The sequence below is a fragment of the Canis lupus genome, chromosome 7 (genome assembly GCF_011100685.1).
Source record: "Canis lupus familiaris isolate Mischka breed German Shepherd chromosome 7, alternate assembly UU_Cfam_GSD_1.0, whole genome shotgun sequence".
NCBI classification, from domain to species: Eukaryota; Metazoa; Chordata; class Mammalia; order Carnivora; family Canidae; genus Canis; species Canis lupus.
Genome location: NC_049228.1, coordinates 5,945,496 through 5,958,280, shown reverse-complemented (window position 1 = coordinate 5,958,280; position 12,785 = coordinate 5,945,496). Strand labels below are relative to the sequence as shown.

At 42.1% G+C, this 12,785-nt stretch overlaps 1 protein-coding gene and 1 long non-coding RNA gene across 3 annotated transcripts; one reads left to right on the top strand and one right to left on the bottom strand.

Moving 5' to 3' along the window:
• The first annotated feature begins 96 nt into the window (after window positions 1-96).
• YOD1 (YOD1 deubiquitinase) lies at window positions 97-8,346 on the top strand. Of its 2 annotated transcripts, XM_038542008.1 has the most exons (3): window positions 97-204; window positions 978-1,137; window positions 2,539-8,346. In XM_038542008.1, the coding sequence occupies exons 1-3, from the start codon at window positions 115-117 to the stop codon at window positions 3,240-3,242; spliced, it is 954 nt and encodes a 317-aa protein (XP_038397936.1). In that variant the 5' UTR covers window positions 97-114; the 3' UTR covers window positions 3,243-8,346. The 2 variants fall into 2 exon arrangements, with proteins under 2 accessions (XP_038397936.1, XP_038397935.1); XM_038542007.1 differs by having other exon boundaries at window positions 142-1,137.
• LOC119872488 lies at window positions 1,482-2,857 on the bottom strand. Its single transcript, XR_005361850.1, has 3 exons — window positions 2,495-2,857; window positions 1,693-1,740; window positions 1,482-1,599 (listed from the first exon to the last, which is right to left on the bottom strand). It is a non-coding gene; the product is annotated as an uncharacterized LOC119872488 (long non-coding RNA).
• Window positions 8,347-12,785: the final 4,439 nt, after the last annotated feature.

The following is a 12,785-nucleotide window of genomic DNA, read 5'->3' as shown; positions in this document are numbered from 1 at the left end:
GTCCTCGGTGCTGGGGGCGCAGCGCTGGAAAGGTGACCGCGTCCTGCATTATCGCGTGGCCGTGACAGCCAAGGGTCCTGCCCCCCCACCCCACCCCCACCCCGCCGCCTCCCGATGCGGGGAGGACTCGGGTTACCCGAGCGGCCGTGGAGGCCCCTCCCTGGCCGCGCGACCCCAGGACGGCCTGGAGTCCGGATGACACAGGTCGGTCCTCTTCGCTCCTGCTCTTAGGGCCACCACCCCAGGGAGCAAGTGCCCCGGGCGCAGGTGCCGACCTCGGGCGCTCTCTGGGGTGGCCGGGGCACGGGTGCAAGTCCCAGCGCCCTGCAGGTGGCGGGGCCGGCCGTCCGGCTCCCTCGGCCTCGATGAGTCAAAGTTTGCTGCAGCCGCGGGCCCGCTCACGAGCGTCAGATTGTCCCTGACTCACTGACCATTCTTGGCATTCGTCTGCGTCCTGAACCATGACTCGGATCTCTCCAGGTGTCGTTTGCAAGCCACACACTTTAATAGTTTCCGACCTCACCAAGTGCAAGGTCACATGCCGAGGTGCCCGACTCAGGATCCCCTCCCTCCGCCCTCTTTCCTGGAGCATATATGCCGCCAAGGCAAGAGGGCACCTCACTCGCTCTACAGGGAGCAAGGCCACCTGGCCTGTATACAGCGAAGTCTTCATCCTCCGGCTCGCGCGCGGTCGGCTGCACCGAGGGACTTGTCACTTTAAGAGAGTTCGCGCTTCTTAAAGGGCTGAGGCCCGAGCCGCAGCCAACCCTCGCGAGAACTGCAGCCCCCGGCGGTTTCTCGCGATGTCTGGCCCGGCCAAGGGTGGCCATTTTGGAGTCCCCCGGGCGGCTGGTTGCCCCGGCGGCGTCTGCCCACCTGCTGCCGGGACCCGGGCTGGCCGCGCCGCTGCCCGGAGCTGCACCCACACGATGTGGCGGCTCCGCTGCAAGGCCAAGGATGGCACCCATGTGTTGCAGGGCTTGTCCAGCCGGACCCGAGTGCGGGAGCTCCAGGGCCAGATTGCCGCCATCACCGGGATCGCGCCGGGCTGTCAGCGGATCCTCGTGGGGTACCCGCCCGAGGGCCTGGATCTCAGCGACGAGGACACCGTTCTAGGGGATCTGCCCATCCAGTCCGGTGAGGGGGGCGAGCCTGGGGCCGGGGAGAGCCCTGGGAGGACGGAGAGAGGCGTGCGGGGGGGACAGAGATCCTGGTCTGCAGAGGCGGGAGGACTGCGGGCCAGGCGGGGGCGGGGGGCGAGGATCGCGGAGGGGGGGTGAGGAGGGGGAGTGAGGGTGAGGACGGGGCTGAGGATGGGGGGGGGTGAGGACCGGAGCTGAGGATGGGGGGTGAGGACGGGGCTGAGGATGGGGGGTGAGGACCGGGCTGAGGAAAGGGGGATGAGGAAAGGGGGGTGAGGAGCAGGGCTAAGGATGGAGGGGTGAGGAGCGGGGGGTAAGGATGGGGGGGTGAGGAGCAGGGCCAAGGATGGGGGGTGAGGAGCGGGGGGTAAGGACGGGGGGGGGGTGAGGACGGGGCTAAGGATCAATTGAAGAGCAGAGGACTCTGACGGGGGCCGGGGCTGGCAACTCCTCCACTCTGTATAGGGTTGAAGGAGAGAGGGTGAGCCCAACCCATAGGACAACCCAGAGCCTCATAGCCCACCCCCCCCCTCTCAGCTTTCTAGCCTACCTGGAAAACATCTCATTCCTTTTGTTTTCCTTCTGTGTCCACAAAAGTCTGAAAAATAATAATAATAATAAGTTAATAAAATAAAATGAGGTCTGTTTCCTGTCCCGGTAGCTCTTTCCCCCTCTGTCCCTGAAGGAAGCTTAGCAGGACCCAAGGCTGCAGGAGACTTTTCACTTTTGCTGCCCTGGTTGGTTTTTGCCGTCACGTTCGTATATATGTAGCTGCACAGGTACGCTCAGTTGGGAGTATGCTTTTGACACGTCCACGGGAGGCCCTTTCAAATCCGAAAACCGTAGCAGTTGTTTCTGTCCATCACTAAAACCTGACTAGCAGCATGGGTCATTGAAGGCTTCTCAGCTGTTGTCTGGAGGATCCTTGTAAACAATCACCGCCCCCCCCCCCCCGCCCCCCATGGTAGGGATGTTAACTTTCAGAGAAGAACGAGGACCCCCCCCCCCCCCCCCCCCCGCAGTGGTCTAGTCTGGGGTAAACACATTTTTTGGGAAGACTTGTGCTCTTAGGACGCAGAGGAAGCTGTAAGGAAATTGTGTTGTCGGAGAGGTCTTTTTAAAGCCGATACGAAAGCGTAAAACCAGGGGCTCCTTCCCTCAACTGGAACGCAGCCCCCAGTGTTTCTCTCTTTGTTCTGTTTTCATCTTTATGGAGATGGAGCGGACCCCAAGTGTCCCTGGCCTGCTTGTTTGCAGAGCCGTGCTCTCTGTCCCTAGTCACCCAGGCTCTTCCTACTTCAGCTCCTCCTGCGTGTAATTTGCACACTTGGCTAGTGAACAACCCGTCTCACCTGCGATTTCTCTGCAGTTCTGGATTTGTTTTATTTTCCAACAGGCGACATGCTGATCGTGGAAGAAGACCAAACCAGGCCCAAAAAGTCGCCTACATTCACAAAACATGGTGCTCCCAGTTACGTCAGGGAACCTTTGCCCGTGCTTAGCAGAACTGTGGTCCCAGCAGACAACTCTTGCCTCTTTACCAGTGTGTACTATGTCGTGGAAGGAGGAGTGTTGAATCCTGCTTGCGCCCCTGAGATGAGACGCCTCATAGCACAAATCGTAGCAAGCGATCCAGACTTCTATAGCGAGGCAATACTGGGAAAGACGAATCAAGAGTACTGTGACTGGATCAAAAGGGATGACACCTGGGGAGGAGCTATTGAGATATCAATTCTGTCTAAGTTTTATCAATGTGAAATCTGTGTAGTGGATACACAGACAGTAAGAATTGACCGTTTTGGGGAAGATGCAGGATACACCAAAAGGGTCCTGCTTATTTATGATGGCATTCACTATGATCCGCTTCAGCGGAACTTCCCTGACCCAGACACCCCGCCTCTGACCATTTTCTCCTCTAATGATGATATTGTTCTTGTACAAGCACTGGAATTAGCAGATGAAGCCAGAAGAAAGAGACAGTTTACTGATGTAAACCGCTTCACCCTGAGGTGCATGGTATGTCAGAAGGGATTAACTGGACAAGCAGAAGCAAGGGACCATGCCAAGGAGACAGGCCATACCAACTTTGGAGAAGTGTGATCTATGCATGATGAGGATTGCCGCCTACTACCTCACAGATCCAGAAGGCTCTGGGTTTTCCAATAAGCTATTTGTAACCCTTAAAGAACAAAGGACACAATGCTTGAACCATCTTTTTAACTTAAAACCACTAAGACACTGAAATTCCTTGTTAAGATTAAAATTAGTGTGCAAGTTTACAGGTGTGTGTCTACAGTGGTGATACATCCATGCCCTTTCTCTGCTGGGGTGACAGAAGCGGTGGTCCTTGCTACCTACCGACAGTAACCTGAGGAGTTGAATCTTAGTACCGTAAACTGGCACCCAGCAGCATTAACCTGTTAGAAGAAAACAACTTCGTATTTTGAGTAATGCGGAAGGCCTCACATGAGGCCACTGGACATAAACCACAGTGTCTCCGTAATTGAATCCTTTTAAAAACTCTGCCTGAGTTAATATTGTTTCTAAATTATGAATTGATTCCTCAAATGAAGACACTCAGAATTGTCAAAATCAATTTTATATTGCAATTTGGTAGACTTTATAAATGTGTACTTAACCAGTTATAAGTACATTGCAAGCAATTTTTACAGGGATGAGTGCGTTCCTTAAGAATATTACCTAAGGAACTGATAGTGCCCAATTTAAGATTTCTAGTGTATAAAAGCAGAATGTATGAGGGAAAAGGTGCCTGAGCAGCTTACTAAAGCTTTAAAAGACCGTCGGCCTCGTGTTTTAACACAACTCATTTATTGATGTTTGTCACGTTGGATAAAAATTTTAAATTAAGCAGGGTATTTATTTTTTAATTGAAGTTTCTTGAAATTTGAGTGCTTGGTTTTTGCTTTTTTACATAAAGAGTTGTCTGGAGGGATTAACTTTTCTCAGCTTTTTCTCCAACTCCTAAAAAACAAGTCTTCATCTAAAGTGATAATGCTGTGCTCTGACTTGGTTTTTGTGAGATCTTTGGCTTACCTAAACAGTATCCTTTTTTCATGCCAGCCTTATCTGGCCACTGATGTGCTTTTGAGTAATTTAATGTTTCTGCAAATTAGCACTTTGCTCATCTACAATCTTTGACTTTCGGAGAGTTTTAAAGTAGTTGGGATAATAATGTTGAATGAATTTATTTCACTTCCAAAATAACGACAGTTTTTAAATCCTTGCCTTATTTAACAGCTCTTTTGGAATTCTGCTTCTTCCTAATAATAGACGTGTAGTCATTTGCTTGGTGGGCTAACCTGCAAGACACATCCTCTAAAATTAGCTCCACCATGAGATCTTCCAGATAAAAGTTTTCTACCTCTTTTCGTAATTCTTCTGAAGATCAGGGATGCTAAATTATAATTTGTTATGTATTATCTCACAGAATGTGAAGAGGCTTAGTGTTGTGAAGTTTTGTTATCTCGGTCTCATTTTTTGATGAAGTATCTCACTTACAAAACCGATGGTATACTTTAAAGCACTTCTGGCTCTTTCAGCATATCTTCTTGGCAAATGTTTTAAAATTGAGATTTACTTTTAGCACTTTCACGTGGTGGAGGTGGCCATATAAAATTAAGGAGCATGTGAACAATTCAGTGAACAAGTTCCTTTAAGGAAGAATTCCCAAAGTATGCTTGAAATCATTAGGTGACATTTCTTGAGTACCTATTTTGTGAATAGCTGCTTGAGATATAAGTTACCGATCGTTGTAACTTAAAAGTGTTTTTCTATTTTACTGAGCCTTAAAAATAGCACTTGTGAACTTGCGATAACGTTTGGCAATCATAATATGTACAAATGAGTGTGTTTGAAAATCTCTTTGTACCTGGCTGTCTTCTTGGTCTAAAGATTTTTCTATCCCTTATTCTACCCCACCCCACCCCTCCCCCGAAAATAATTACACTTAAAACTAGAAGTTAAGAGTATACCACGGGGTAACATACATCAAATTGAGCTTTACACATCATTATTCATAAAGCTTGCCTTTCTGTCTTTAGGTACTTCAGGAGCCAAACTTGACATTTGTTTACTGGAATTTAGAGAAGTTTGTTCATGCAACAAATATTTATTGGGTAATTTATAATGTACCAGGCATGTATTGATCTGTTTTCCAACATAAATTTCTGTCACTTTAAAATTGAGTATATTTTATCTACATTGGATTAATTTAACAAATAGAAATAGAACATGGTATTTTATAAAAGTAAACATTTACATTTTAAGTGTTTTTGTTTGCGTATTTAAGCTTCTCCTTTTATAGCAAGTGTCAGATATTCCGGGGATCATACTCAATTTTACCTGTTATCTAGGATGTCCGTTCACCAACTGGACACTGATAGTCAAATGGCTCTCAGTAATGAGTTCTAAATTAATCAGTTGCTGAAATTCAGCACTAGGACTTGAATGTTCTGATCATGGAAAATCCAAGATGATGCATTATTTGCAGGCAATGTGATTTAGTTCCTGCGGATTAAAAAACCTAAACTTGTGCTCTTTCTAAAACTCAAGCTTATAAACCTCACAGAATCTAAAGATTTTTTTTAATTGCACTTATGAAACTCTTGAAATTAGTTTATTAATGTGTGTAAATTCTAATCTTCAGAATTTTGAAAGCCTATGGATTTAGTACTTGCAGCAGGATCCAAAACTTTTTCTTAAATTTGCACTTGAGCAGAATGAAACCTTTCTCCCTATTTATTCCGTTTTTGAGTGCCATACCAGAATATTTTTTTAATTCAAATAAGGATAGTTTACATTAGTGGCTGAGTGAAGGAAAATTACACTTTCCTGTCCCCCACTCCTCTTTTATTTTTTCTTTCCCTTAACTCTTCTTTGGATTTAGAGATTTGGTATATGGCAGTGAAGATGCACTTCTAGGTAGAATGTTTTCAGAGGTTAAAATTAATATCCCTGGGAATTTTGTGATGTGATAGCCATATAAGGCCATCAGTGTGGTACATTCTTAGTTAATCATTCCTAGTTGATTTCTTGATTATTTCGCATTAATGAAAATTAGCATAGTCAAGGGGTACCCTTGAAAGTTTGGCTGCTGGTCAGCTTGACCCTATTGGCAAAAACTAATATAATCATGCCAGTTGATTATTCCATAAAGTTCAAGCCCCAGCAGAGTCATAGTCAGGAACGCATTAATGTGTTATCTCACTATAAATGCCCCTAAGTGCCCACGCCTAACTTGCTTATCTAGCATATTCTTCTTATCCTGTGTAGGCATTAAAACATATGTTGCAAGTTGCCCTAGCTAAACATAGTTTTTTCTATGTCTTTTTTGAAAAAGTTAGAATGAGGAGTATGTAAAATTAGCAGAATAATTGTTTTCTTTATGGATCAGGTGGCCTTCCAAAAACTTTCATATATTAAGATTTATGTTCTTTCATGTGTTGAGACACACATTTGTTATTATTTGCAGCACTTTAAAAAAATATGAAGTAAAAGTTTACATGTTAGCCCTCTCTAGGGATCTTGTTAAAGGCATTAAAAAATAATTCTTGACCTGCTAACAATCAGCTCTTCTTAATCAATAATTGCCATCAGTGTATAGCGTATCCAGTGGTACAACATTCTGGTGTTTTGATTACAGTGGAACTTGATTTCAGTAACTTAGGAGCATGCTCTGTGCCCTAGCATTCAAAAATTATCTGTTTCTGTAATGTGATTGTTCTTTATCATTCATTGTGCAGTGCAGTATTCAAATTTGTTCTTGTAGCACAAGGTTGGCTATACCAACTTGGAAAAGACTAAATTCTTAAAACTCTTCATTTATTTCTAAGCAAACTTATTTTAAGGGAGCTGATTTTTTAGCCTTAAAAGTATCATTTTTAAGTCTAAAGTGCAACACTTGATTTTGAATAAGCTAGTTCATTAGCTAACAATGTTCTCTTACTAAGAGTTATAATATTTCAACACATCTAATTCAACTTAGACAAAAAAACTTGCCTGATTTGGGGAAAGGGTTTTATTATTTTTTTTTTTTTCTTTTCTGAAAATCAGCTGACATTTTGTTTACAGTGCTTTGAATATTTGGCTTTGAAGAAATTGTTACATTGATACTGAGTTGTGGGGTGCTGATTTAGGTCTTGGTCCATATGAATTTAAAGGAGATTACTCTTTTAAAAAGTTTAAAGAGGAAAGGGGATAAACAGAAAGATCTTCAAATGGATACATCTCTCCAGAAGAGATCCTCAAATGGATACATTCCCTAGTCATGAATAATAGTTTTCAAAAAATTTTTCAAGCAATGCCTTTGTGTCCTCCTAACCCTCCTCACCCTTTTCTTGGCATAGAATGTAGCAGGGCCATAACTGAGAAGCTTGTCATTAATGTATAAACCACAAATAGAAGCATTTTGCTATGATGCCTTTTTATACTTGTCTTTTAAAAATACCCACATCAAGGCGCTTATGGATGTGAAAATAGGATTTGGCTAAGTTGTAGGTAACAGGTTAACCTAAGAAAGTTTTAGAATTTCTACGAAGATTACATGAGCCTGATTTTAGAGCTGGTATAGGATATGCAGTAAGTTGTAGTCCATGAATTACTTAAAAGGACCAGGGCACCTAATTCTTGTCAGGTTTCCAGTCCACCTTGGTGCCATTCATGACTCAAGCTGTTTACAGGAAATATAATTTCCATAGCAAAGAGTAGTTTTTCCCTTTAAAGTATTGAATTCAGCTTAAAGTGCAAAATAAATATGTGTAAGTTTGTCAAAAGGAATAGAGAATGACAATAGTCCTCTATTTCCTGTACTGATGTAGTAGAGGTGGAGATTCCTGAAGCAAGAAGGAAACCCCAGATTGTCAAATTTAGAGCTTAGAATATGACTTGTAAAAGTAGTTGGGAAGGGCAGAACAGAAGGAAGTTCTGTTTCTTGGCATATTTTTCTTTATTAAGATAGTGTTTTCTTGTTTTAAAAATGTTCTTTTGTCTACTTGCCAGCATTTTTTTTTTCAAAGTTAATGCACTGCTGCTACCTGGGAGATGTCTTACTTCATTTTGTACAACTCTTATGTGATTTTGCCATTGTCATTAAGATGAATTGATTTTATTTATGAGGTCTGTGATTTTAAATACCAAATGCTGTATGAAGTGACTTGTTTTGAAGGAATAAATGAAGTGAAAATACTGTTGTCTGAGCGTATTTTGGGGTGAGGACAGAGGGCCAGTGAACAGCCACCACACTCAGGTTACATATTTATCACCAAAAGCTAATAGGCCACTGCTTTGACTAGGGTGTCAACATCTGCCAAATCTCACTCTGTAGATGGAATCTTAAATGACTTTGACCGAAGAAATGAAAATGTTTCTTTTTGACACCACAGGACATTTGAAATTTTCCTTCCTTGACTCCAAATTTCCTGTAGTTGATTCGATGAAGAAATAGCACTTATATTTTAACTCTAATTCTATCCCAACAGGGTGATGTGACGTAGGCTGCAGAAGCGGTTGCATTTTGATAGTTAAACCAGAAAAAAGGAAGCAATAGTGTTAATGTACACTGCTTTAGTCATATTGCATTGGGGGTTTGAATAAAGGTTTTACATGTAAGACAATGAAAAACTAAAGAGCCAAGACTATAGCTCTTTTCCCTCCAACTTGTCTGACCACAATTGTCATGATAGCTGAAGGAACTGAGGAGAGAAGAGGTCTCAGGTCGATGTAACATCTTCACATTCTGGGAAACGTGTGAAAGATGAAGTAGATTTATTCCCTAAGGCTCTAGAGGAGAGAACTCAGACCAGTAAGGGGTGAGTATTGCAAAATAAAATCTACCTTTTATTAAAACCTAATGCAAATAGAAAAGGATGCTTTCACATTGAAATTCAAGTATTATGAAATGGCCTCCTGCATTGTGAGAAAAAGAGCTACAAGTCATAAGGTCCCTGACATCTTGAAAATTTTGTTTCCAGAGCTAGTTATGAAATAAATAGATCACTTACAAAAAGAACGTCTCCACTAGAGGAAAACCCATTTTTCTTTGTTTTGATTTTTCCTCTTTCCTGTCCCATCAGTGTTTCGAAGGGAGTGACTTGTGCTCTTACTTAGTAATCCAGCAGAGGCTGCAAAGCAGGACTTACATACTGAGCAGTAGTATATACTATGCTTATTTTATCTCGAAGACTAAAAATGAGAGGTTCAAGAAAAAAGTAGGCATCTTATTTTTCCTATTTAAAAAAATGTGTTCTAATGTGGACTGCCTTTGTCTCTGTTGTGTTTATAGATTTTGAGGGTATTTATCTGATGGAATCAAGTGCCAGGGTATCATGAACATACTTCCCTAAAGCTTACTAAACTTAAGGTTTCCCTATATGTGAGTTAAAGGGGGAAAAAAAAAAGTCAAGAATTTGTGAGGAACAAACAAAACAAGTCCTTTTTCTGCTTCCGTGACAGCCTCTCTCAGCTGCTTCTCTGCCTTTCTGTCCTCTAAAATTCCTTCTGTACACCAAGAAGAGTTTTTTGATCTTACTTGATGGCATTTCTTTGTATTCAAATAGATGGACTTCATTAGTGAATCTTCAGACATCAGAGCAGGTGTCACAGTGACTTAAGTGGTCATGTTCTAAAACCCTACAACTGAATAATTGAAGTAGGTTAAAAGCTATGATTTTGAAGTTGGAAGCTTACTCGGCTCAAAGTCAATGGATGCTGATGTTAAGTACAAGATTTGGGCAAAATTATTCCTGATAATCCCTTAATTGGCCCAGAGTATGTAGACATCACCACAACAATAAGTCCAATCCAGCTAGTGTTGAAAGAGTTCATGCTCACTCCTCCAGCTCTTTTGAGTTCCCAACCTACAGCAAAGATGGTTCACTAGATCCTATGCATTGGTGGGATTCCAGACTCCAATCCCTGATTCCCTGCTTATGTAAAGCTGTCAGAAGCACCACTCAGGGTCTCAGTCACCCATTCTGGAATAGAGAAATGTCTTCAGAGGAAAAGTGGTCCCAAATGTTGGGGCCCCACACCTATCCTTATCCTTTCCAAGCCTGGCATTTCTTCAAATTCTTCACTATAGTTTTAGCCCCCCACTACTTCAGCAAGAAGGTTTATTTGAATTACCTAGTCCAATGTTACAGGATATGAAAGTCCTCAGCAACACCTTTCACATGACAATCAAGAAACAGCTACCACAGGGGATCCCTGGGTGGCTCAGCGGTTTAGCACCTGCCTTTGGCCCAGGGCATGATCCTGGAGTCCTGGGATCGAGTCCCACGTTAGGTTCCCGGCATGGAACCTGCTTCTCCCTCCTCCTGTGTCTCTGCCTTTCTCTCTCTATGTCTATCACGAATAAATAAATAAATCTTAAAAAAAAAAAAGTAAAGAAAAGAAACAGCTACCATAAAATTGGTATTTAAAAAAAGAAGGAGGAGGAGAAATAACTTGGAAATATCAGGTATGAAGTAAATGATTTAACAATATTAATTTTCTGTCATCAATGGGGGGAGGGTAGTAAGAATTTGTCAGTGTTTATTTTAAAAAGTCCGGAAGGAAGAAGCATTTTTCTCAAGTAACCATGAATATTTCTAGCACAATTCATTTCAATTCTGTTAGATATTTATATTGAAATCAGTAGAAATTGTGTCCCTTATGGAATGAGAATAATTTTTTAGAGTCTTATATGAGTATTTCATGAAATTATTCATCCCCTAATTGCCCATGGGACATTCTACCTATTAGACTTCCAAACTTCTTTCAACTGTGACTTAACCCTTTTGCATTGGAATTGATAAGTTTTTCTCTTAGGAATTGTGTTGCCTTGGGGATCCCTGGGTGGCTCAGCGATTTAGCACCTGCCTTCGGCTCAGGCCATGATCCTGGAGTCCTGGGATTGAGTCCTGCATCGGGCTCCCTGCATGGGGAGGGAGTGTCTATGTGTCTGCCTCTCTCTCTCTTTCTCTGTGTCTGTCATAAATAAATAAATAAAATCTTTAAAAAAAATTGTTTTGCCTTGAATTACTTCTCTTGGAGCTTGAATATTAATGGAGTAAACTGATAAAACCAAGATTTTAAACCAACAAAACCACAGAACAGATTCTGAATTACGTTGATCTTCTGTCAAAGTGACCCTATTAGATCCAGCCTTATTTTACTCTTAACCTATAACAATGAAGACTGAGAAAATGATCTTGGATTTAGTCAGAATTGGCTAAAGTCAATTTATCTTTAACTGAAATATTGTTAAGCAGTTTAACAACCCACGATTGAGTGTTTATTGTAAAGTATACGGTCATATACCGTAGGATTTGACAAGGATAGTCATTTATTCAATAAGCATATTTTGGGGCAGCCTGCGTAGCTCAGGGGTTTAGTGCTGCCTTCAGCCCAGGGCCTGATCCTGGAGACCCGGGATTGAGTCCCACGTCAGGCTCCCTGCATGGAGCCTGCTTCTCCCTCTGTCTGTGTCTCTGCCTCTCTCTATGTGTCTCCCATGAATAAATAAAATCTTTAAAAAAAATTTTTTTTGAATGCTAAATTTCAGGAACTGTCCTAGGTGCTGGATATACATAGGTTGGAGGACTGGGGGACACAAACAATGCTATAAAGAAATAGAAATGAAGGTGCTATGAAGAGAATAATGGTGGGGGAGATTTTAATTTAAAGCGGTGAATCTGGGAGAGTTTTTTTGAGAAAGTGACTAAGTTGAAACCTGAAGCATGAATAGGAGATAGTCATTTGAAGAGTATGAAGAGCATTCCAGGTAAGGGGTGTAGTATTTGCAAACCTGATATTGCAGGAAGAAACATTTTCTAGGCCAGTTTGGCCATAGTGTGATAATCAGAAAAAGAGGGACATTAGGTGAAATTTTAGAAGTGAGCAAGGATCCAGATTTGCATCATCGATAAGCTATATTAAGCAGTTAACTGAATACATACCTGCCATATTTTATTTGCTTGTTCATTTTATACGTGTATCTCAAAATAGTTTGTCCACAATGGCAGGGATCAGTTCTCCTTTATTACCCTTGTATTCTCAGCACCTAACAAAGTACTGGACACATAGTAAATGTTCTTATGTATTTGAATGAACTTATGAATGAATGAATTCAATGTATAACTTAAGAATAAAATTATCCTGGCTTGTCTACGTGACTCAGTTAAGTGTCCAGCTCTTGATTTTGGCTCAAGTTGTGAGATCAATCCCTGTGTTGGGCTCCCTGCTGGCCATGGAGCCTGCTTAAGATTCTCTCCCTCTCCCTCTGCCCCTCATCACCCCAGCTCATGCTTTCTCTCTCTCTCTCTCTCAAATAAATAAATAAATAAATATATAAATAAAATTAAAAATTAAAGTTATCCTAAGATAAATGGGAGGACATTATAGCATATTAAGGAAGGGCATGAGATTTATGTTTCTCCAAGGCCTTTGAACTGCTCTGTGGACAATGGATTGAAGGGGACAAGAATGGAAGTGGAGGACCAGTTAGGAGGAGGCTGGTGCAGTCCCCTATTGAAGTGGTGATGGTAATAATTATGATAGCATTTGTTGAGTGCTAACAATGCTGTGAGCATTTTTCATGTATAATCTCATGTAATCTTCACAATGACTATGAGATTCATTGAAAGG

What these genes read in the sequence shown, in the direction of transcription:
- YOD1 (XM_038542007.1), top strand. Translation starts at nt 804, where the DNA reads ATGTCTGGCCCGGCCAAGGGTGGCCATTTTGGAGTCCCCCGGGCGGCT. An exon ending in GGATCTGCCCATCCAGTCCG is followed by an intron (nt 1,138 to 2,538) that starts GTGAGGGGGGCG and finishes ATTTTCCAACAG; the next exon opens with GCGACATGCTGATCGTGGAA.